Source organism: Nicotiana tabacum, chromosome 14 (genome assembly GCF_000715075.1).
Source record: "Nicotiana tabacum cultivar K326 chromosome 14, ASM71507v2, whole genome shotgun sequence".
NCBI classification, from domain to species: domain Eukaryota; kingdom Viridiplantae; phylum Streptophyta; class Magnoliopsida; order Solanales; family Solanaceae; genus Nicotiana; species Nicotiana tabacum.
The window spans coordinates 35,490,646-35,516,229 of NC_134093.1; the positions used below are offsets into that span (position 1 = coordinate 35,490,646).

At 35.1% G+C, this 25,584-nt stretch overlaps 2 protein-coding genes across 5 annotated transcripts; one reads left to right on the forward strand and one right to left on the reverse strand.

Annotated features, from left to right (window-relative positions):
• Window positions 1-716: 716 nt before the first annotated feature.
• Window positions 717-6,714, forward strand: LOC107810856 (ABC transporter C family member 14). 4 transcript variants are annotated; one of them, XM_016635688.2, is made up of 12 exons: window positions 717-890; window positions 1,125-1,705; window positions 1,823-3,261; window positions 3,346-3,666; window positions 3,821-3,907; window positions 3,983-4,609; window positions 4,700-4,864; window positions 4,958-5,252; window positions 5,338-5,552; window positions 5,623-5,928; window positions 6,001-6,304; window positions 6,450-6,714. In XM_016635688.2, exons 2-12 carry the CDS (start codon window positions 1,153-1,155, stop codon window positions 6,548-6,550), a joined length of 4,413 nt encoding a protein of 1,470 aa, XP_016491174.2. In that variant the 5' UTR covers window positions 717-890; window positions 1,125-1,152; the 3' UTR covers window positions 6,551-6,714. The 4 variants fall into 4 exon arrangements, with proteins under 4 accessions (XP_016491174.2, XP_016491172.2, XP_016491173.2 ...); XM_075229491.1 differs by lacking the exon at window positions 717-890 and adding an exon at window positions 956-994; XM_016635686.2 differs by having other exon boundaries at window positions 1,125-3,261.
• A 10,891-nt stretch (window positions 6,715-17,605) lies between these two features.
• On the reverse strand, window positions 17,606-18,502 carry LOC142168884 (uncharacterized). Its single transcript, XM_075230053.1, has 2 exons — window positions 18,170-18,502; window positions 17,606-17,854 (listed from the first exon to the last, which is right to left on the reverse strand). The coding sequence occupies exons 1-2, from the start codon at window positions 18,500-18,502 to the stop codon at window positions 17,606-17,608; spliced, it is 582 nt and encodes a 193-aa protein (XP_075086154.1).
• Window positions 18,503-25,584: the final 7,082 nt, after the last annotated feature.

Consider the following 25,584-nt stretch of genomic DNA (forward strand, 5'->3'; position numbering starts at 1 on the left):
AACCATATTCATCTCAATCAGACAAATATTTTGTTGTCCCTACTTGCCAACCCCCCATATTAATTGACCTTTTCTTGTGTTTACACAGCTCATAGATATGTTTGATCCCTTTATTAAAATAAAATTTAAGTTACACACACAACAATGTAAATCTTTTTAAGATTAATATTTGATCCGGTCGACTTTAAGTGATTTTTTAGTTTTTTCAAATATATTAAGGAATTTATCTTTTAGTATTAATTAATAATAAAATTATTCATATTAACCTTAATTTGCTCATTGGAAATATAACAAACTATTCCTAGACTCTTTACTCCAAGGGCAACTTTGAAAAGAAGAAGTTAATTTTTTTTTGATATATGAAAAAAATAAATATTGTGGACCACACAAAAAAAAAAAGTAAAAACATCACTTAAATAAACTTAAATAAATAGGACCGAAGGGAGTATTATTTAACCTGTAATAGAATATTACTTATTATTTTTGTCAATTACTATTATTTATTATAGAGATTTAATATGTATTATATTGTCGGTGTATACAACTTAAAATTAAAATAATACAAACAATTTGAAATATCTATTCATTGATATCATAATCGCTTTCCCACCTAAATAGTAGTAGTACATTAGTATTCTATCATCTACGTAGAAGCAATACAATCTACGTTACCAATGCAAAGTATTTAATGCTCACTGAAAATTTGGTACCCCTTTGGTCAATAATATAACAAACTTCTTCTATGTTAATTTGTCTTTTTCTACTATTGTTTCTTTGCTTTTAGCATTATAAATAAATTAGGCAGTGATTGAACATTCCCAACTAGAAGATGCTATATTTCCCAATTACAGTAACTCTCTAGAGCCAAAACCTCAGAGATGCAATAAAAGGTAACTTAACTTATTTGGGACTTATTTAAATACAGTATTATATATAATCTTGAAGATACCAAACAGAAATTAAATATTTACTGTACTAACTTTCATGAAAAGGGGTAACTTGTCTCTTCATGCCAAGTTGAAGTGTGGTTGAGAAATTAGTTATCTTGTTCTGTTTACATGATTTGTACTAAGTTTCTTGGTTTCTTGGTTTTCTTGACATGTTTTTCTTCTCTCTTTTGGCAGGAGAGAATAGTGGGCTAATTTTGTAATCATGGCAGCTAATTCATGGCTCACATCTCTTGAATGTTCAGCCTCTACCATCCAATCTTCAGATAATTCTTCTTTTGTCTCAGTTGCCTTAAAATGGCTGAAGTTCATTTTTCTTTCACCATGTTCTCAGAGGATTCTGTTATCATCTGTTGATCTGCTTTTCTTGTTTATCTTAATAGTATTAGCAGTTAAAAAGTTGAGTTCAAGATTTATCAAGAATGGAAATTCCACCTCTTCACTTAATAAACCTCTCTTAGTAGAGGGTAATGAAAGGCCTCAAGTTAGAGTTACCTTTTGGTTTTATGCATCTTTAGTTGTGACAGCTCTTTTAGCCATAACTTATACTGTTCTTTGCATACTAGCGTTTACTCAGGTTGTTCAATCAATATGGGAAATGGCAGAGGCTTTTTTCAGACTGTTTCAAGCTGTAACTTATCTTGTAATTTTTGTACTGATTGTACACGAGAAGAGATTTGTTGCTGTTTCTCATCCCATGCCACTTCGCGTCTATTGGGTGATGAGCTATGTTATCGTGCTTCTTTTCACGATTACTGGTATTATTCGTCTAATTTTGTATGGAAACAATGTGGATTTGAGCATTAGAATGGATGATATAGCTATCTTGGTTAGTTTCCCCTTATATTTGTATCTTCTCATTGTTGCCATAAAAGGATCATCTGGAATTTGTACTAGTAGCCAACATGAAAACTCTAGGCTAGAGACAACAGATGCAATGATTCTGATGGATCCTAATGTGAGTGGATATGGCACCGCTTCACTATTCTCTAAAGCAGTATGGAATTGGATGAATCCATTGCTTAGTAAAGGATATCAATCCCCTTTAAAGTCAGATGAAGTGCCTTCTCTCCCACCTGGTTTCCGAGCTGAAAGATTGGTGGATTTCTTCGAAAAGAATTGGCCTAAGCCAGGTGAAAATGTGAAGTATCCTGTACTAATGACATTAATCAGATGTTTTTGGAGAGACATTGTTATAATTAGTGTCCTTGCAATAGTGCAGTTGGCTGTTATGTATGTTGGACCAGTTCTTATCCAAAGTTTCATTAGTTTTGCTTCGGGGGATAGAACTACAAACCCCAATGAGGGTTATTATCTAGTCTTGATTCTGTTTGTTTCGAAAGTAATAGAAGTTCTTAGTGCACATCACTTCAATTTCAAATCTGAGTTACTCGGGATGAAGATTCGGTCATCTCTTACCACTACTTTATACAAGAAAGGTCTAAGATTGACTTGTTCCTCTAGACAAGCTCATGGTGTAGGACAAATAGTGAATTACATGGCCGTTGATTCCCAACAGCTTTCCGATATGATGCTACAGCTGCATTCGCTTTGGATGATGCCATTACAACTTGCAGCTTCATTACTTCTCTTGTACTATTACCTGGGTGTTTCTATGTTTGCGGCGTTTGGTTTAATTGTTGGATCTATGATCTGCACGTTGTATATTACGCGCAAGAACAATCTATTCCAATTTGAATTGATGATGAAGCGCGATTCAAGGATGAAGGCTATAAATGAACTGTTGGGAAACATGCGCGTCATCAAGTTTCAAGCATGGGAAGAACACTTCAAAGAAAAGATTCAATCGTTACGTAATGAGGAATTCAGCTGGCTGAGTAAGTTCACGTACTTGCTTTCTTGCAACTTGTCACTGCTGTGGAGTTTGCCACCGGTCATAGCAGCTCTTACATTTTTAGCTGCAATTCTTTGCAAAATCCCTCTAGATGCTGCCACAGTATTCACAGCAACAACGGTTTTCAGAATTTTACAGGATCCAATCAGAACCTTCCCCCAATCCCTTATGTCAGTTTCACAAGCCTTGGTATCGCTAGGTAGGTTAGATGGATATATGACAAGCCGTGAATTGGATCATAATGTTGTCGAAAGAGTAGAAGGTTGTAGTGGAAGGATCGCGGTGGAGGTAAAAGATGGGAATTTTTCATGGGAAGATGATGGTGATCAAATTGTTTTGAAAGAAATAAATGTTGAAATCCGAAAGGGGGAACTTGCTGCAATCGTTGGAATGGTTGGATCAGGAAAGTCCTCTTTGCTGGCATCAGTTCTTGGTGAACTTCATAAGTTATCCGGAGAGGTACAATAAATCACATTTTGTCTACTTCACCTGAATTGTTACTGCTAGTCTATTGTAGTTTCTTACACTTGTACTTTTATACAGGTCAGAGTTTGTGGAAGCACGGCTTATGTTGCGCAAACCTCATGGATACAGAATGCTACTATTCAAGAAAACATCTTGTTTGGTTCACCAATGAACAATGAAAGATACAAAGATGTAGTACGGGTTTGTTCCTTGGAGAAAGACTTGGAAATTCTGGAACATGGAGACCAAACTGAGATAGGAGAACGAGGAATCAACCTAAGTGGAGGTCAGAAGCAGAGGATACAACTTGCAAGAGCAGTATATCAGGACCGCGACATCTATCTTCTTGATGATATATTTAGCGCTGTTGATGCTCAAACTGGATCAGAAATATTTAAGGTCACTCCAATTGATATATAACTTTGATGCTCAAACTCGTTTGTGTTTTTTTGGCATAAATTGCTATAGGAAATCTTCCCAAGTTATTAATTACTACAGTAAAACATTTGAATGAGGAAAAAGTACGGTACATGACTGACATCGGTCTTTGCAGGAATGTGTAAGGGGAGCTTTGAAGGATAAGACTATTGTTCTCGTCACTCACCAAGTTGACTTCCTGCACAATGCAGATCTTATATTGGTAAGCACCACATTGATTTACTACTCGACCAAGTATATTGAAAGAATTCTAGTTCATTATTTACTATATTGACAGGTGATGAGAGATGGTAAGATTGTGCAGTCTGGGAAATATGAAGAGCTTCTAGAATTGGGAATGGATTTTGGTGATCTTGTCGCTGCACATGAGAACTCAATGGAGCTAGTGGAAAGTAGCACTGGTGAGAACCTCCCACAAACACCAAGATCACCTCATCAAGTAACCCCAAAGTCGCCCCAGAAATCTCAAGAGGAAACCAATGGTGAAAGTACTTCTTTGGACCAACAACCAAAGGGTAGTTCAAAGCTTATTGAAGAAGAGGAAAGAGAGACTGGTCATGTCAGTTTTGACGTCTACAAGCAGTACTGCACTGAGGCATTTGGATGGTGGGGAGTAGCAGTTGTATTAATCGTTTCTGCACTATGGCAAGGGTCCACTATGTTGAGTGACTATTGGCTGGCATATGAAACTTCAAAGGACCATATATTCAATCCTTCTCTTTTCATAAATGTTTACTCAATCATAGCTGCCATTTCTTGCATCTTTGTGATCATCAGATCATTTCTTGTCGCGTTTTTGGGTCTCAAAACAGCTCAACATTTCTTTGATCAAATTCTTGATAGCATACTGCATGCTCCCATGTCATTCTTTGACACTACCCCTTCAGGAAGAATATTAAGTCGGGTGAGTCCTAAACTCCATATATATTCTGATTTAATGCTAGAGTTGTGGTATCTTCTTCACTAATCTAATGAATGATTTCTTGCTTTTCAGGCATCAACAGATCAGGCATATGTTGATTTTATGATTCCAATATTTCTAAGTTTAGTGCTTCTGATGTACTTCACATTAATTGGCATGTTGTTCATTACTTGCCAAAGTGCTTGGCCAACTATTTTCCTCATGATCCCCCTAGTTTGGCTTAACATCTGGTACCGGGTAAGAGAATGAAAGGTCATACAGACCTTATTGCAGTTGAAACAGTTATTTCATTAATAGCATATTGACTTTCTTTTTTCATCTGACATGCAGAGATACTATATTGCATCTTCGCGCGAATTAACCAGACTTAGTTCAATCACCAAAGCTCCAATCCTCCATCACTTTTCTGAAACCATATCAGGGATCATGACTCTACGCTGCTTCAGGAAGGAAGATCACTTTTTTAAAGGAAATGTTGAGAGAGTCAATGCTAATCTGCGGATGGATTTCCACAGCAACGCGTCAAATGAGTGGCTAGGTCTTCGCCTAGAGTTTATTGGTAGTATTTTGATCTGCATTGCCACCATTTTCATGGTCTTGCTCCCAAGATTTCTTATCTCACCAGGTGAAATTCTTAAATCACCATTTTCCTGGTCTTGGCTTCATTTCCGTTTTGCTACTTGGTTGATTCTTTTTTTATCTGTCATTAGAATACATCGGCTTGGCACTGTCCTATGGACTGCCTCTAAATGGTGTGCTCTTCTGGACGGTATACATGAGCTGTATGGTTGAGAACAGAATGGTTTCAGTTGAAAGGATAAAACAGTTCATAAGAATACCATCTGAGGCTTCATGGAGGATACCGAATTGTCTTCCATCGTTAGATTGGCCCTATCGTGGTGACATTGACATCAACAACTTGAAGGTGTGATACTAGAATCATTTTTCTAGTTTCTTTGCCTGATCACAAAATAACATATGTATCTTTTGTGCAGGTTCGGTATAGGTCTAATACTCCACTTGTTCTGAAAGGAATCTCTCTTAGAATCAACGGAGGAGAAAAAATTGGCATTGTTGGCCGAACTGGAAGTGGGAAGTCTACTCTGATACAAGTTTTCTTTAGGCTGGTGGAACCTTCAGCTGGAACCATCATAATTGATGGTGTTGACATTTGCAAGTTAGGACTTCATGATCTTAGATCACGCTTCGGTATCATTCCTCAAGAACCAGTCCTATTTCAGGGGACAGTTAGAAGCAATATTGATCCCCTAGGACAGTATTCAGATGATGAAATATGGAAGGTATGTACATCTCTTTTTTGAAAATATGCTTTTCTCATAAAGTCTTTTCTTTAACTTCTTTTGTATCTCTAGAGTCTTGAACGCTGCCAATTGAAAGATGTGGTAGCAGCAAAGCCTGAGAAACTCGACGCGTCAGTGGTAGATAGTGGAGAGAACTGGAGTGTTGGACAAAGACAGCTCCTTTGCTTAGGGAGAGTCATGCTCAAGAATAGTAAAATTCTGTTCATGGATGAAGCAACGGCTTCTGTTGATTCTCAAACTGATGCTGTCATCCAAAAGATCATTCGCGAGGACTTTGCAGCCTGCACTATTATCACCATTGCTCACCGCATACCAACTGTCATAGACTGTGACCGCGTTCTTGTTATAGATGATGGTAAGTTTTTAATGAACTACGAGGGTGTCCGGTAAGCTTATAGACGCTTTCTAGTTTATCTACGCGTTAAGTAAACTCCCAAAATGATTTAAGTAGAGTGATCTTGCCAATTTCAAGATTTTAATGATGTTTTGGTTTTTGACAGGATGGGCAAAGGAATATGACAGACCAGCTACCTTACTTGAAAGGCGATCAATATTTGCAGCATTGGTTCAAGAGTATTCCATCAGATCAACAGGCCTATGAACAAGAGTAATTAACTTTGGAAATTTGTGTCAAATCAGCAGAAAAGGGATATGATATTTTCTATGTCAAAATCCTCCCCATGTAACATGATATTTTTCTCATATCCAAATTTTGTAGTCAAATTGTGTTTTATGAATGACAATGTAACACAAGATTTTTCTCAACTACTGTGTTATTTGTTACTCCCTCCATCCAACAACAACAATAACATACTCAGTATTATCCCATACCGTGGGATCTGGGGAGGGTAGTGTGTACGCAAATTTTACCCCTACCTTGTGAGCATAGAGAGGTTGTTTCCAATAAACCCTCGGCTGAGGAAAACATAAGTACTAAATTAATGAAAATATAGACAAGAAGGGATAGCACCAAAAAGCCATATAAAAGTAGAATAAAAACAATAAGATAGTAAGGTGATCAACAATGAAAGAAAATAACGGTTAGTCAAAAAAATCTACTGCCAACAGAAAGCGAGGTTGCGTACCAATACTACTGTTATGAACACTCTAGACTACCTACCTTACTACCCTAATCTTCGACCTACATACCTTCTTATCAAGGGTCATGTCCTCGGTCAGCTGAAGTTGTGCCATGTCTTGCCAAATCACCTCTCTCCACCTCTTCTTTGTCCTACATCTACCTCTCTGTAAGCTCTTCAATGTCAACCTCTCACACCTCCTCACCGGGGAGTCTATGTTCCTCCTCCTCACATGAACAAACCACATAAGTTGTGCTTCCCGCATCTTGTCCTCAATAGAGGCTACACCCACCTTGTCGCGAATAACCTCATTTCTGATCCTATCTAACCTAGTGTGTCCGCACATCTATCTCAACATTCTCATCTCTGCTACCTTCATCTTCTGGACATGAACGATCTTGACTGGCCAACGCTCAACCCGATACAATAGACCCAAGGTACTTAAAACTCCCTCTCATAGGGATGACCTGCGAGTCCAGTCTCACCTCCCCTTCCCCTCCTTAAGTCTCGCCACTGAACTTACACTCCAAGTATTCCGTCTTGGTCGTGCTTAACTTGAAACCTTTAGATGCCAGGGTCTGCCTCTATACCTCTTATTGCGCATTCACACCTTCTCGCGTCTCGTCAATCAATACAATATCATCTACAAATAGCATGCACCACGGCACCTCCCCTTGGATGTGGCGCGTCAGTACGTCCATCACCAGAGCAAACAAAAAAGGGCTGAGTGCCGACCCTTGATGCAACCCCATCATAACTAAAAAATGGCCCGAGTCCACACCCACCGTCCTCACTCGGGTGTTTACTCCATCATACATGTCCTTAATCAACCTAACATAGGCAACATGTACACCTCTAGCCTCCAAACATCTCCACAAAACCTCCCTCGAAACTTTATTGTACGTCTTTTCTAAGACGATGAACACTATATGCAAGTCCTTCTTTCTCTCCCTATACTGCTCCATCAATCTCCTAACAATGTGGATGACTTTTGTAGTCGAACGCCTCGGCATAAACTCAAACTGGTTCTCGGAAATAGACACACTCCTCCTCACCCTTAGCTCTATCACTCTGTCCCAGATTTTCATAGTATGCTAAGCAGCTTGACACCCCGATAGTTATTGCAATTTTGGATATCTCCCTTGTTCTTGTATACAAGAACCATCGTGCTCCACCTCCACTCTTCGGGCATCTTCTTCGTTCTAAAAATGGCATTAAATAACCTAGTGAGCCACTCCAAGCCTGTCTTGCCCGCACTCTTCCAAAACTTCATCGAGATTTCATCCGGCTCAGTCGCTTTGCCCCTACTTATCTTACGCATAGCCCCCTCAACTTCATCAACTCTAATCCGCTTACAATACCAAAAGTCACAACGACTCCCGAAGAGTTCCAAATCACCCAGAACAATGCTCTTGTCCCCCTCCTCGTTCAAGAGATTATGGAAGTAGGTTTGTCATCTCCGACGGATAAGCCCCTTATCCAACAAAACTTTACCTTCTTCGTCCTTGATGTACTTAACTTGGTCCAAGTCACGCACCTTCCTTTATCCCGCTTTGGCTATCCTGAATAACCTCTTATCCCCATTTCGACCCTCGAGTTCCTTGTACAAACGACTAAAAGTTGCAGTCTTGGCCGCCGTAACTGCTAGCTTTGCCTCTTTCTTAGCCAACTTATAATGCTTCCTATTCGCCTTCTTCTGCTCCTCATCTACACTTTCCAGTAGCTTCAGATACGTTGCTTTTGGTTTTCACTTTTCCTTGCACCTACCTCTCTATTCCACCACCAGTCTCTCTTGTGACTACCAGAGTAACCCTTTGAGACCCCCAATATCTTTTTCGCGGCTTCCCTAATGCACTGCGCAGTCGTGGTCCACATAGCGTGTTAGGATCGGAAACCCGGATAGTACGGAATTTAGCCAAACAATAGTATAATGACAATAACAAAGACAATGAAAGTTGATAACAACGACAATTAAAGTAGATAAAGAAGACACAAATTTAATGTGGTTCGGTCAAAGTGACCTACGTCCACAAGCGGAGAGGAGCAATTTACTATAACAATAAGAGTACAAAAGAGAGTACAAAATTAGAGTAAACACTCTAATTAATCCCAAATAACCTAAGAGAATAACCTCACAAGATCACTCCAAAGAAAGAGTTCACACAAGTGCTTCCCAGCACTAACTCTCATACAAAACACTCTTAATAAAGGAAAAAAGGAAGAAACAAGAATTGAAGACAAGTCTTGTTGGTGTGTCTAAAATGAACTAATTGCCTTCCCTTTTATAGGCAAAAAAGTCTTGGCCTCTTAGGTGTAAAAGAAGAGATACAAGTTGTGCAAATGATGTCCACCACATAATGTAATATTTTTAGGTCCCAAAGAATATTGCCAACAAAGTCTACACTTTGCAAAGATGTTTATGCTTATGTGAGATGGACTCCATTAGCAAAATATTGGCCATAATTACAAATCTCTACCTTGGCCTAACTTTGGCTGATGTAGTAAATTTGCTCCACCTTCTCCACAAAAGCCCCAATGGGCATATGTCAAAATTTAATGCCATCAAAATCAGACAAGTTGTCTGATACCGAAACTGTAGTAGGGCCTATAACAGTGGATCCCAATAAAGTATACAACAAACCAGATCTGTGTGCTTTCATGATCACAAGAGCACCATAAGAAACTTTCAGAACTCCACCTGTGTACTTGCACCCAAGAGATTTTAGAGTGCCCAAAGAAATGAAATTTTTCTTCAAATCAGGAACATGTCTAAGATCAGTGAGAATTCTCACCACACCATCGTGCATTTTGATTCGGACTGTACCTTTTCCAAAAATTTTGCAGGCAACATTGTTGCCCATCAAGATAACTCCACATCCAATAGATTCATATGTGATTAAATAAATACCGATTGCGACACATATTATAAGAACAACTTGAATTTAAAATCCACTCATTGTTAGATTTGAAACTATTATTAGTTGCTAAAAAATAGTTCCCTCAGTCTCATCAGCAGCTATACTTGCTTCAGCAGTGTCAGTATTTTTGTGCTCATTTTTTCTTTCCTTATGCTTTTCTTTATTTTTCAGCTTATAGCATTCAGAGATATTGTGGCCTTTCTTATGACAATAGCAACACTCTAAATTATTGTATTTGGATATGGAGTCGTATTTGCCCCTAGCAAACAAGCCAACTTCCGCTTGAGTTCCACTAGCTTCCCCAGTAATATCACTATCTATATGTTCTTTTGATTTTAAGATAGATTTAATATCCTTATAAGAGATATTATCCTTTGCATAAAGCATAGTATCTCTTATATGCTTAAAAGATGGGGGTAGAGAACAAAGTAGTAACACGGCTTGATCTTCATCTTTAATTTCAGCATCTATATTACTCAAATCCATAAGAATGGAATCAAATGTGTCAAGATGAGAGAGAGTAGAGGTACATTCACCCATACGAATTGTATAAAGCTTCTGCTTCAGGTAAAGTCTATTTTCCACCGTCCTCTTCATATATAAAGTTTTCAATTTTTCCCACATGCCTTTAGCTTTGGTTTCTACAGAAACTTCACGTAAAATCTCATCTGAGAGATTTAAAATGATACGTGCTTTTGCCTTTTTGTCTATGATGACAAACTCCTCGTCCGTCATTTTATCTGGCTTCTTCTCCTTTCCTTGCAACGCCAAGTCTAAACCATCCTGAATTAGGATAGCTTACATCTTTAATTGCCACATTCCGAAGTTTGCACTTCGGTCAAATTTCTCAACATAGGTCTTTGTTAGAGTCATTTTGGCTATTGAAACTAACCCGGTTAGATCTGGCTCTAATACCAATTTGTTAGGATCGAGAACCCGGGTAGTGCGGAATTTAGTCAAACAACGGTATAATGACAATAACAAAGACAATGGAAGTTGATAATAACGACAATTAAAGTAGATAAAGAAGACACAAATTTAACGTGGTTCGGTCAAAGTGACATACGTCCACAAGTGGAGAGGAGTAATTTACTATAACAATAAGAGTACAAAAGAGAGTACAAAATTAGAGTAAACACTCTAATTAATCCCAAATACCCTAAGAGAATAACCTCACAAGATCACTCCAAAGAAAGGGTTCACACAAGTGCTTCTCAACACTAACTCTCATACAAAAGACTCTTAATAAAGGAAGAAAGGAAGAAACAAGAATTGAAGACAAGTTTTGTTGGTGTGTCTAAAATGAACTAATTGCCTTCCCTTTTATAGGCAAAAAAGTCTTGGCCTCTTAGGTGTAAAAGAAGAGATACAAGTTGTGCAAATGATGTCCACCACATAATGCAATATTTTTGGGTCCCAAAAAATATTGTCAACAAAGTCTACACTATGCAAAGATACTTATGCTTAAGTGAGATGGACTCCATTAGCCAAAATATTGGCCATAATTACATAGCGCTTGCGTCCCATCCAAGGGAATTTAAATTGTTTAAAGAAAAAAATTGCAGTTATGTAATAAAATGTATGCTTGATTATATAGCAGGATGTATTTATAAATAATGATATCACAGTCTTGTTGTTTATGTAATTTTTCTTATGCAGAGTAGATGTAAGATTTTTGAGGCGTTCTGATGATTTTACTTACTCAAAAATCATACTATAGGACTAAAATATTCAAATGAAGGCATCTGCTAAAGAGTTTAACAATAACAAAAAGATAACTTTTTGAGTTCCTTAATAGTAAGGTGTATCTTTGTCTCTTTCCCTATGTGAATCTGATATTATATAGGTTTTAAGGAGATCACTTGTGCACTAGACCAATTTCTTCACACTATTCTTCTGCTTCTTTGACCACTTCGTGCCCATCGCCACACCTAAAAGACCCTTCAAAACGAAGTCAAGCAAAGGAGCTATAAGCGCTTGGGATGATCGTAATAAAATGGAAAGCGTCCAATGATCATTTGGAGAAGTCATCTCATACTACACGTTTGCTAAATTGGAAAGAAAGTCAAGAGTTACATCTATCATCTCTGGAGCGGTCAACATGAGCTTGGCTCGCTGGGCCGGCCAACCTAACCCGTGATAGAAATTTTTACATTCTTATACACTATATGAAACTATATTATCCTCCATATTCAAGTTTTAATATAACTACATATTATATACCCAATTACCATTTATGTACATTTTAAAGGCAATTAATGATAGTAATTAGTGTCCTAAAATAACTCTAACGTATCTTACACTCTCCCCACGTTTCTCTCTCCACATCCCACCCCCTCCCCCACGTATCATGAACTCAAACACGATTCTCTCTCCACAAATTTCAGAATCCCTCCATTAACACCTATTTCCTCTCTTCTTCAAAAAGCATTCTAAAATTTTACTCTCTTCTTCAAAAAATCACCTCCATTAACGTCTGTGCTTTGCTTGATTTTCAATGAAAAAGAAAATAGCTTCAAAGATCAGCCCTAAAAAAGATAAAGGAGCCGATATTCCTACATTTGATTTGGGTGTTTTATCAGAGAATTCACCCCAAAAGGTTTCAAAATAAACTCATGCAAAAGAAGAGAACAAGCACAGGCTTTCCCCTCGTAAAACTAGGGCAAAAGCTCGTACAAAATAAAAGCACGATATTGATGCTGGTGAATCGTCGATACCTGTCAAATCTGCAAAAAAGAAAGGCAAAGAGATTGATTTCGATGATGATTTCGTCGAAGAAGAAGCTGTCATTAAAGTTGCAAAAAACGTTAGAGTGTCTCCTAATGTAAAACCTTCAAAAAAGAAGAAAGTTCAAAAATCTTCTAAAACTGCTCCCCAACAGTCTTTGGTGAAGGTAAAAATTTAGTAGTTTTAACAATATATTTTTTTAAAGCTAAAAAACTTTGTTCTCATTCTTATGAATCAACATAATTTTTGTTTTTATAGTTGTAGAAAATTTATCTGCATTGTGTAGATTTATGATTTTTGATTGTAGATACATTGTTATATAAACGTTTTGCCTAGTTTTGACTCTGTTTTAAAGATTGTAGATAAATTATAATATAATTGTAGTTATTTTGTTTTCTGTTTTTGACTCAGCTAATTATAGATAAATTATATTATAAATATAGTTATTTTGTTTTATAGTTTTGAGCCTTGTTTTAATAACTTTCTTTTCCTTTAGCTGCAGAATGGACCATTTTTTGCACCTCCTAATGTTGATTATGGGATCATTAGGTTTCAGACATTATCCGACCCCACTATTCCTGGGCAAATCAAAGATTTACTATCTGAAAATGGTTTAAAACTTTTTAAGAAGACATGTTTTGGTTATTTGCTTTCCTTGCCCAGAATATGTATGCAAAATCAAGCAATTCATCTTCTCATGAAGTATGAATTGAATGAAGGGCCAGAGGCTGAATTTTGGTTTGAGAGAGTTTGCCCTGATTATTGGTCTGAGATATTTTACGGAAGTGACAGACTTTGGCTACACACCTACATATGACAGTAAAATAATGAGAAGCTATTTTCCAAACAAGGAAAAAGTTCAGAAGTCATACTTAAACCAGCCGTAGTTGGGTGAACGACGAGGATGCAGTCAAATTGTGTATTCTATATCTCATAGAATTCTTCCTCTATCCTTCAGACAAAGACAATGCAGGGTTGATAGACTATTTTAGGTTCTATTTGGTGAACTCAGGATAGTATGCGAACTACGCATAGGGTAGTGAGTCTTATACACAATTGCTTCAGTCTGTTAGGCACAAGCTCAACCCTTATGTTCATTTTTATGTCATTCGAGGCTTTGCAGTAACTATGCAAATATGGTTGTATGAGTGTTGATCTACCGTTAATATTGATATAGCTACAAGGGTTGCTAATTCTATCCCTCGCATACTTAGCTGGTCAGCTAGTAAGGACAAGATAGGTTATCTGCAATTGAAGATAGAATGATCAAACCAGCATGGATCAAGGTAAATAGTTTTCACTTATGTGCAGACAATCTAATACAAATTATCTACAACCTTTATACATATTATGTCTAAGTCACTCTCATTTCTTTTTTTCACTCAGTTCACCAACATAATTGAAGCACCAGAAGAGCTTTCAAGAATTAATTTGTGAGATAAAGTTGAATACATCCTTGAAGAAGTTGAAACCAAGTCTGAGCATCTGATAGATGTTGTATCTCCATTCGGACACAAGCAGGCAATTGGAATAGATGACAAGAAAGATATTCTGAAACAAATAAAAAAAAATAAGAAAAGATGTTGACAAGGTAACATATATACATAATCCTGAATGGTTTCTTTAATTTATGTTATGCAAATTATTTCTTTAACTCTCTATATTTTAATATGTAGGTTGGTTCAGATCTTGGATCTTTTTAGAAAGATATTTTTGAAGAATTAGGTAGCATTCGACTGCTACTCAATAACTCAATCAAGGCTATTTTGCAGTCAATAAACAGTCAAAAGGATAATATTGATGCTAAGGTTTCATTTGAAATATATTCATTTTACACAACAGTTTTTATCACGTCTAAGTTTATATTATCGTTCATAAAGTATATAGCCTAACAAATTAAATGCCTGTTGTTTGCTGGGAGTTCTACAAAAAATGATGAGCACTCAAAAGAAAAGAACAATCAACACTTTTTGGGCAATATTGATAAACCAGTGCATGCCAGCAGCAGTAAAACATGCATCTACAATATATCTAGCAGCAGTAAAACAGGCATCTACAATATATCTACACATATCTACAATATATCTACATATATATACATATCTACATTATGTCTACAATATATCTACCTATTGCCTAATTTTGTATCAACTAATATGCATTATATTTTCAGTTGTTTTCTTAGATACAGGGCACGTGAATGACATAGAAATTGAGGAGAATGTTCGTGTACATGTTGATTTATCTTCCCAATTTGAAAGGGCATTTGGTGAATAGAATGCAAGTATGATTTAGTATATGTTATCATCACATTTCACAATATATTTTGCATATCAGATGCAGGATAACATCTCAACAAATTTACTACATTTAAACTACAATTTGTATGCAGTGATGTTAGTGTTTAGTACAAATTATCTACAATTTGATTAACTTAAACATATTTACTGTAACAGTGAAGGAAGCTATGCCTGCAAAATCTCCAAAACAGGAAGCTACAATAAGCATTCTAGGAGAACAGAAGAATGAGGAGAAAGAGACAAAAATGCAATCTCTCATTCAAGAAGAGAATCTTATATAAGAAGGAGATGATTGTTGTGAAGAAGGGGGTGAACCAGCCGACTACGTTAATGTAGGTGATTCGGACAACGACTCCAGATCTGAGAAAAGGGAAGTTACACTTGATGATTTTGAGCTGCTAGAGAACATCTCTCAGATTGTTAAGTTCGGCGAGCTTAACAAAGATGAAACAACCCACATCTCTCAGATTGTTAAGTTCGGCGAGCTTAGCAAAGATGAAACAACCCCTGTGCATCAAGGAAAAACAAGGCAGCCTGAAAAGCATGCCTGATCCCCCTTTCTCCCTTTTTTACAGTTCTGGTGGGAGCACTTCTGTTAGACCTCTAATTTTCCTCATCAAGCATCCATTTACTTGGGCTATTAGCGAAGATATTGATCCTGACTTGTTGGAAGAATTCGACAAGTGGTTGTACCTTGGTACCGATACAGTTTTAAAGAGGTTAGTTTATACAATTTGTTCATATTTTCGAGTGCATTCATCTTTTGGATTTCCAATTGAATCTACATATTTATTGTAATTGATATGTGTTTAAATAGGAGAAAGACGCCTTATTCTATAAAAGATAACTAGCTTAAGTTGTGGTATGATCTTGTAATTGAGAAAGTTGATAAAAAGGAGTGATTTTATACTTTGAAACATCCCGGGTAAGTCCTCAATGACTCGTTAAACACATACCCTATCAGAATTTAATGACTAGCTATATTATTCTGTCATCTCCAGATTTTATAGTTTTTTTGTAGATATATTGTAGTTAAATTGTATGAAGCATTGAGAACTAATAAAATCTGCTTTTACATAGCACATTGATGTTATTTTATACTATTTGAGAAAGAGAGGAAAGTATGGTCCTCAAAACAAGATACAGTTTACAACCACTGATTGCATGTTCAAGACCATAATTGAACATATTTATCAGAGGTACATCAATGCTCCTGCCGAAAAGAAGCTTGATGTTGTCAAATCCCAGGACGTCGTTACTCGCAAAAATGTTACATGGGATCAAGTTGATTTTATGATTATGCCCATAAATATTGTGGAGAAATTTTATTGGTTGTTGGTTGTGTTTGACATTACCGATAGGGTTCTATATGTTTATGGTTCTATGGTCTCTTCACGAAATCACAACCTTGTTAAATCTATTGTCAACAAGTTTGATGTTATGATCCCTCCCCCCTCCTCTACTTGTCATGCACAGACTTCTATGGAAAGCGTCCAGACATCAACTACAAAAACACAAAGGCATACATTGAAAAAAGTGTTACTGACCTTCTTGACATTCAGTGGTTGGTCGGTGAGATACCCGAGCAAAAAGAGGGATCACTATATGAAAAAGTTGTTTTCCCTTCTATCTATTTAACAGATTTTATTTTACAATGAATGCTAAATCTTTTCCACTAATTTTTTTTGCAGTGACTGTGGTGTATACGTGGCTTCATTTGCAGAATATGTCAGCATTGGAGAGCTAGCAGTTTCAAAGGAAGACCTTTCTGATATTGATCAATATCATAGACGCTATGGAGCGCTACATTGGGATTATGCTAGGAAGAAGCAAGATACTAATGCAATTAGTGAGAGCGAGGTGACTGGAAGATTAGGAAGAAGAAAAGGTGCACCAGTTGTGAACGAGAGAACACAAGTCCGGAAGAAGAAGAATTAGTTGCCCTTTTCTGTAGAAAAATTATAGTTAGATTGTTTAGTTATAGTTGTTTTGTAGTAAAGTTGTAGACAGATTGTTATCTAAGAACAAGTCAGTTGAAGTTTATTTGTAGCAGATTTGTGCTATAATTATTTTACCCTATGTTTTGTTATTTTATTCAGGATACTACTACTTAGAATAGGAAACATTTTTTGTTATTTTTTTGTTTGAAAGTTGTTAGTACTTGATATCGTTATTGTTAGCATATAATTTCTTTATAATTTAACTATAATTATGTATTATACATACAAAAAATACATAATTCAATCAAGTTATGAAAGGCTGAAATTAATACACTCAGTAATTAAACAAAATAAATACAAACCAACTGCATTAAGAGCTGAAAATATTTTATTGTAGGAGACAGTCTTTATTCAATTTATCAACACAATTACACCTCAACTATAATTCTCCAGAATACCTCAACACAATTTATCAAAACGTCTTGTGACTTTATCAAATTTTATTTTCTCTTGGGAGCATTCTTACAAGATCTTTTGTTATGCCCTTCTAGTCTGCAATTGCCACATGAAACCTTGTACTTCTTTGCATTTACTTCATCATATGGTTTGTATCTTTGTTTTTGAGGTCTTCCTGGCTGTCGTTTCCCGATATGTGGCATTATAACTTCTTCAGCTATATGTTGTGGCACATTTCATTTGCTTTTATCAGGCAGCGGGTCTACTGGTATTTCATAAGTATGCAAGAGGCTATCCCTCGTGTAAAAAGGAGAACAATAGTTTTCATAAGACTCATTCATGTGCCTTAAAGCCGCCAAAGTATGTGCACAAGGAAGTTCATCAAGCTGGAATTGTCCACAACTACATCTCTTATTTTGAAGACAAACAATATAGCGCTTCACACCATCTATCACTGTATGGATGTGATCTGTTGAAGCCCTCACCTACAATTTTATTGTAAACACACAACAACTTGTCAGAAACATATACAAAATAACTACAATTATTCAACATTTTATCTACAATGATTGTATGTATTTTGTTTGATGGAATAATTGATCCGATGTTATTGGATATAGCTTACTCTCAGCTTCTGCGATAATATCATGTTGTCCTCTAACTCTTTGTTGTATTTTTTTTCCAAGGTATATGAATGTACCATTTGCTTTTAATAACTTTTCATTAGTCCAACATTCAAGAAGAGTCCTCATGTACTCTAATAGTTCTACTATCGGCAGCTCTCTTGCATCTGTTGTTACCGCAATCAATGACTCTGCAATGTTTGATGTCATCGTCCAAGTTTTGTTCACTGTAGCATGTACTCGAGACCATCTGTGATAGCCAATATCGTATAGGTATGCTTTAACATGTGTGTCAATATCTTCAATCTTTGACATTCTTTCATTAAATTCATCAAGCGTGTATGATCGTGTCATGGCAAAGTACAATTCACTTAACTTTAGATGACCCTTCTTGAACTTTGACCTTATATTTGTCCAAATATGCCACATGCAAGCATAATGTGGCATGCCGGTATAAACAATAGATGTTGCCTTCAAGATACTCTCATTCCGATCCGAAACAACACACATATTTGTTTTTTTACCATATACATGTTTGAATTGCTTAAAAAATCACTTTCATGATGCATTATTTTCTGAATCAACAACAGTGTATGCCAGTGGTAATATGCTACCTATCATATGTGGCAAAAAGAAATTCAATTTCCATAATAAAACTGTAGAGGAAAAAAATACATACAAAAAATAAATTTACAATAATATTTCTACAATAAATCTACAATACCTGCTGCATCCATTGTGCTAGCTGTTAGCATTATTCCCATGTATGCCGATTTCAAGAAGGTCCCATCAACTACTACAACTGGCCTACAATATTCCCAACCATTGATTGACGTACTAAGCGCAACAAATGCGTATAAGAAACAGTCATCGTCAGTCTTCTGCAATTTAACTACCGACCCCGGATAAGTCTTCTCCAGAATATACAAATAACTAGGCAGTCGACTGTAGGAGTCAGCAGGATGACCTCTCAAAAATTCCAAAGCCTTTTCCTTTGCTTTCCAAGCTTGCATATATGTTAAGTTCACGTCGTGTTCAAACAACATATCAGTTTGTATATCTTTTGGTGTGTAAATTATCTTAGGATCCGCATATTTTGGTATAACCATGCTACCAACTACCATGGCAGTAGGTTTGCATTGTATGTATGTATTGTCCATCAAAGAGCATGTGTGCAAGCTGTTGAATTTTCGAATCTTGAACAATGCTGAATCATTTATGCTGGTGGACTTGAAGTGCCATGTACAATTGTCCCTAGCACATACCAGGCAGTAGCTACAGAATAAAAATAATTTAAAGAATGTTATGAAAAATGTAATTACAAAATAATAGGCTGTTTAAGCATAAAAATCTTATATTTAACAATTTATATACAAAAAAACTACAAATTATCTACAATTTGTATACAATGATATTACAAACTATACAAATAAACTATAAATTAAACAAAGATATAATTTTTGACCATTGAATTGTTCCTACCTTCTAGCACTAGACCTTTTCACCCTAAATTAAAACTTGTTCATGACAGAATAATGCATCATTGCACTGGCAATTGTATGCTTGGCCTATTTCAATAAAACTTGGCGTATGTTTTGTTATGATGATACTTTCATATTCCACTATTGCTGGAGATGTTGGCATATCAATCAACTTCAGTGTTCCAGATGAACCTGCAATCAATGAAAGCTAACTACAGTTCTGACATATTGTAGATAGTTTGTAGTAAAATTGTAGAACACGTGAAATTCAATACTTCTATATTCATAACAGTTGAACTACACTTGTTATGTAATTTTTTTGTAGCAGTATTGTAGAAAAAAGTGAAGAACGCATGAAATATAAATAAGCATCGCCACTGATATAAAAGAGCAAACCTGCAATTGTGTTCGAATTAGAGATACTGCATTCCAAATCGAAATCACGCGCTACTATACATAGTGGATACATTCCTAAGTTTTTGTTTTCCTTTTTCGTCTCCATGTATACTCGAACTCCCATATCGTTCCGAATTTCCATTGGAGGACAATGTTCGTTGACAATGTATTTGATTTCGATGATTTTTTTTTGATGTATCGATCATTAGATGCTCTGCGATTGCAAAATTCAATTGACTATAATTTGAATCTTCGCTGACTATAATTCCGTCAATATTAAAATCTCTATATCTCCCAAAGCTATCCCAATTACCATTTAGATGAAGCATGATAGCTATTTTCGATATTATTTCGCGGAATTCAGTACAATTGTAGATAATTGCTTCGCTTATGGTTGTGAAACCAGAATAGACAGAGAAAAGCAGAGTATCGGAAAAGCAGAGTATCAGAATAGTGAGAAAAACGGCTTAATTCATTGCGATTATTGCGTTGCAAAAATCTCAGTAGAATCCTACGCTATCCCAAAATCCCGCTTCTAAAAAAGGAATGCTACTGCAGAAAGGATTCTAGTTTAAATAATTGTATATAATTTGTAGACAAAACGTGCTCAGGCCGGGTAATTAAGTAAAGATGGACATTTTTGGTAATAAAGTTTCGTATAGTGTATAGGAATGAAAAAGTCGAGACTTTTAGAGCCCATTTAAGAACGAGGCTTTTTAGCATGACCCAAGTAAGCCCTCGAGGCTTGACTGAGCTGGGCTGGACTGGCTCGCGGGCCTAATAAAAAATATTTAATTAATAATATAATAATTAAAAATAGGGAACTAAATGTGTTTAATGAAGGTATGTGTCGTAAAAATTTTGAGTAGAAGCTTATTATCGTTTGCAGAAGCTTATTGTCCAACAAAATATTTTTGACTTATAAATATTTATATTTGTGCATTTGTAGGTTAAACCTTAAATTTTAAAAAATATGAAAAATATTTTTTTAAAATAGTGGGCCGACCCTTGGCGTTTGTAACCCGCATAGGGTTTGGCTGATCACTTTAAGACTCATCAAAATAGTGGAGTCGGCCCATCCCAGTTCATCAAATGCAAAGGCCAACGTGGGTTGTCTAGGTTGTGCCAACCTATATCAACATCTCTACTTTTAGCAATTTCGTCTAATCATATATTGTTTTTTTCTTGGAAGGCACAACATCTAAAAGTTTAATTGTGGTAAAGGATAGTGATTTGTAAGATTATTTATGAAAACTTTACATAACTGTCACAATTTAAAAGAAATATAACAAATTCGTAGCATGAAATCCAATATTACAGTTGTGGCAGAAAAATAATTATATTTGTAGCACACAGTTACATTAAAATAGGAATATTAATCATTAATCTCTAAACACAAGCAATTTGAATGGAAAGTCAATAATTCTTTTTACAAAAATCATGCATTTTTTTCTATTTATCTATTAGCTTTCCTTCTTTTTCTTCATCTTCTAAATTTTGTTTTCTGCCGAAGCCAATATATTTTCTAAATTTATTCCATTCGTTTTCTTTTTAATTATCTTTCTTAAGTTTTTCTCTTCCTTCTTTCTTCCTTTCTTAACATAAAGATCTTACTTCGATAATAATATACGTTAATATATACAAAGCGTATATAAAAAATATATATTGAATTAACACATATAAAATATATAAAAATACATCTTCAATTAAGATGACACTTAGATATGTAAATATATATATATATATATATATATATATATATATATATATATATATATATAAATATATATATATATATATATATATAAATATACAAAAACATATATATAAAAAATATATCCTGAATTAAAATGGCACTTGACATATAAAATATATTTGAAATATACATTAAAAATACATCTTAAAATAAGATGGCACTTCACAAATAAATATACAAAAATTATATACATAAAAATATATTTTGAATTAAAGTGATACTTGATATACAAAGTATAAAAGACGTATAAATCAATACATCTTGAATTTAGGTGGCATTCACATATGCATCAGATTTTTAAAAATGGAGTGAAGAAGATGAATGTTGGGCTTAATTTTCGTAATATGCTAATAATGAAAAAAAAAAGTGCTCTTTATGGAATAAATAATAAATGATGCTATTTTTTAAATAATTGTTAAAAAAGGACCAAGTGTGTAAAAAAAACTCTTATTTTAAAGCCATGATAAAATGCAGTCTCACAAAGGAATTTAGAGTTCAATCAGCAAAAACTGAAATGATTTTGGGACTTTTTCGTATATATATGAAATTTTATATATATTTACACGATTTATTTAAGTATTTTTATTTACATAAAGTTACTAAAAAAATTTAAAAATCATCTACAAAATTCGGTAAAAATCTACAATTTATCTACAGCTTATATACATTTTATTGTACAGAATTCGGTCAAAAATTATAATTTATATGTAATGTATATACAACTTGTATACAATTATGTTAGTTGTTATATTTTTTATGTTGTTTCTGTGAGAAGTATAGCATGGAAATTTTTTATTAATTATGTCTAAAGTGTTGTACAACACCCGATTTATATACAATGATTATTAATAATATGTATCTACTTCTCGATATGGGATACTATATATTACTAACTATTGAACACCCTCTCAAACTAATGCATATAAATCATATGTACCGAACTTGTTAGAGATGTAACTAATGAGAGAACCGGTAAGAGACTTAATGAAAATATTTGCAAGCTGATCATTCAACTTCACAAACTTTGTAACAATACCCTGAGAGTATTTTTTTTCTTTGACAAAGTGACAATCGATCTCAATATATTTAGTCCTCTCATGGAACACCAGATTTGACGCAATACGAAGAGCGGCTTGATTATCACACACCAATTACATCTTGCTGATTTTTCCGAATTTTAACTCCTTGACCAACTACTTGACCCAAACTAGCTCACACGTTGCTATAGTCATGGCTCAATATTCTGCTTCAGTGCTAGATCGAGTAATTATATTTTATTTCTTGCTCTGTCAAGAGACCAAAATTGTTACACCCAATATTTTTGTACGTGAAAGTACGTCGTAAGTCAATTGATGTAAGTTCGGAAATGAGATCCTATTTGAAAGCATATAAAGTGATTTAATGTTATTACACCCCATACTTCAGATGTCACTGTCATTATAGGATTATCTAATGTAAACTCAAAAAGACGAAATCCTTCTATAAGGATAAGAAAGGTTTGCCGAAGTCATAAGTGAGTTAAGATAAATATGAGACTTATTAATCATGATGTTAATGACTTTAAAGTCATGATATGAATATATATATATATATATATATATATATATATATATATATATATATATATATATATATATATATATATATTTGGATATACAGTTTGGGAAAAGTCGGATTTAAGTTGCGGAAAAACCGACTAAGGATTTGTCTTGTAATGAAGCGTTTTGAGAAATATATTTCATGTGTTATATGAGTCCTTTTGAGGATATATTATATTTCAAATTGAAGGTATTTGAGTCTAGTTTCTAGTGCATTTAACCGTTCGTCGATACGACATCGGAGTAGAGAGATATTTATATTTTTGCGAGACTGCGCAAGCAGCACCCATGGGACCCACAAATTCGGGATAAAATTCTAGCTTTTATGTAATTCAATTCTATGTCATTTTAACTCAATTTTCTAGTCTAAAACAGTTCCTAAATCCTCCTAAATGCTCTCCAATGGTTCCTCCATGATTCTAGGGTAAAAATCTAAGATGAAAACATGAATCCAACGCTAGAAATCCCGTGGTGCTTGCTAGATTATAGTTCTTTGTCTTGTGGCTGTTTTAGAGGGTTCTTCAAAGGTAAGTAACCTCAGATTTCGTGTTGTTATTGTTGATTAAGGTAATAATCAGTCCCTCCTTCATATATGTTAGAATTTCAAGGTGAACTACAAGTGTTTATACACCAACTTGAACACCAAAAGTTGATTCAAGAACAGAATACAACACGTATCGTGTTGTGGTATTATTGAGGATAGTTGGTGGCTGTGCTTGGCTGAAATTTCGTGTTGTTTCTACTGTTTAAGGTGAGTATAAAATCCTACTACATGTACTTGAAGTTGTTTGTGTTGTGGTTGCATTATTTGAGCAAAATACTACAAGAGAAGACTTGAAATAGTTTGAGATGTTATGGGTTTTAATGGACTGTTTTGGAAAGATTGCTTCCATAAACTATAAATGGATGGAAAATGGGGAAATAACTTTAATATGATATGATTTCTGTTTCTATGCATGTATATATGTTGATCAAGTGAATTGATGAAAGAAACATTTGAAACTTGAGATTGGAAGTAAAGATTAGCTTAAGTCACTTCTATGGTGTTGTATTTCCATTGAGGGGTGTTATAAGCTAAATGTGACTTGGATTTCGACTTGAAGCTACTGTAGGAGGTATGTATATTGTGTTCTTATATGTGCTTAAGGTTATCTTGACATTTATTAAGTTAAATGGATGGACTAGACATGAACTAGTGAATTAAGTTTCTAGTTGAGGATAATTGGAGTTGTGGATTGTTTTCTTTGTTATAAATATATAGTATAAGGCTGGAATCATTGATGAATGACTTCATTATCATGTTAATGATACTATTAAGTTAAAGTAAGAAGTCTATAAGGGGTGATATGGGGTATATGGATTTCAATTGGAGCTTGCCGCTCGTCGTGAAGTAGTTGTGACTTCTTGTTGTTATATGGTGTCTTATTATTGATAATTATGTATTGCTGGATTTCTCTGGTCATTGTTGTTGGTATATGGTATTGTAGGAGTCTCTTGTTACAGGGGAGATGCTGCCCAAATTTACATAAACGAGCTACTAGTTTAAGTTGCGGACTTAGCCTTTACTCAACACTGATTTTGAATCTCCTTATGATATGGTAGATTGAGTTGAGTTGTTTGAAGAATTGCTTGGAAGGTATTAAGGACTCAATGGAGTTAAGGTATGTTAAGTCTATCCCTTCTTTACTTTTGGCATGATCTATGCGATACAAACGAAATGAGCAAACGCGCAACTTTCATAAATGCCTTTATTCATAAAAAGCACTAGGAGTGCCTATGTTGTTGATTCCCCGTGTGTCTTATTATTATATCTTATGTTCATGGGTCTTAAAAAAATATGTAAGTTGATAAAGTTTATCCGAGAGATCTTATTGACTTACTTCATTATGCATTGCATTCATTTATACATGTACATTGACCCATGACCAGATGGCGTTATATACGCATATATTATATGTATATGGGATATGGAGAAAGGTTATGGCGTTATATACGCACCACCACTACCTGATCAGCTGGTATACATTTATGATTTCGCCCACATAGGCTGAGATGATATGATGGGATTTCCACAGAAGCTTGATGATGTTATGTACGCATATACCTATGCATGGTATGACATTTATACGCACATGCATGACATTATAAATTTTTCATGATTCACAGAGCTATTCAGACTTACAGGTTGAGTTCTTTACTCCATGTTTCTTTCATGTCTTTTATATACTACTTTCATGCCTTACATACTCGGTACTTTATTTGTATTGACGTCCCTTTTGCCTGGGGATACTGCATTTCATGCCCGCAGGTCCCGATAGACAGATTGAGAGTCCTCCTAGTAGGATATCAGCTCAGCGGAAG

Excerpts from the sequence above, each read along its gene's own strand:
- LOC107810856 (XM_016635686.2), top strand. The coding sequence starts at position 1,153 with ATGGCAGCTAATTCATGGCTCACATCTCTTGAATGTTCAGCCTCTACC. Across the intron at positions 4,610-4,699 it reads CAGGAAGAATATTAAGTCGG|GCATCAACAGATCAGGCATA; the intron begins GTGAGTCCTAAA and ends CTTGCTTTTCAG. Across the intron at positions 6,305-6,449 it reads CGTTCTTGTTATAGATGATG|GATGGGCAAAGGAATATGAC; the intron begins GTAAGTTTTTAA and ends GGTTTTTGACAG.
- LOC142168884 (XM_075230053.1), bottom strand. The coding sequence starts at position 18,502 with ATGTGTGTTGTTTCGGATCGGAATGAGAGTATCTTGAAGGCAACATCT. Across the intron at positions 17,855-18,169 it reads TTGCAGAGTCATTGATTGCG|GTGAGGGCTTCAACAGATCA; the intron begins GTAACAACAGAT and ends ATAAAATTGTAG.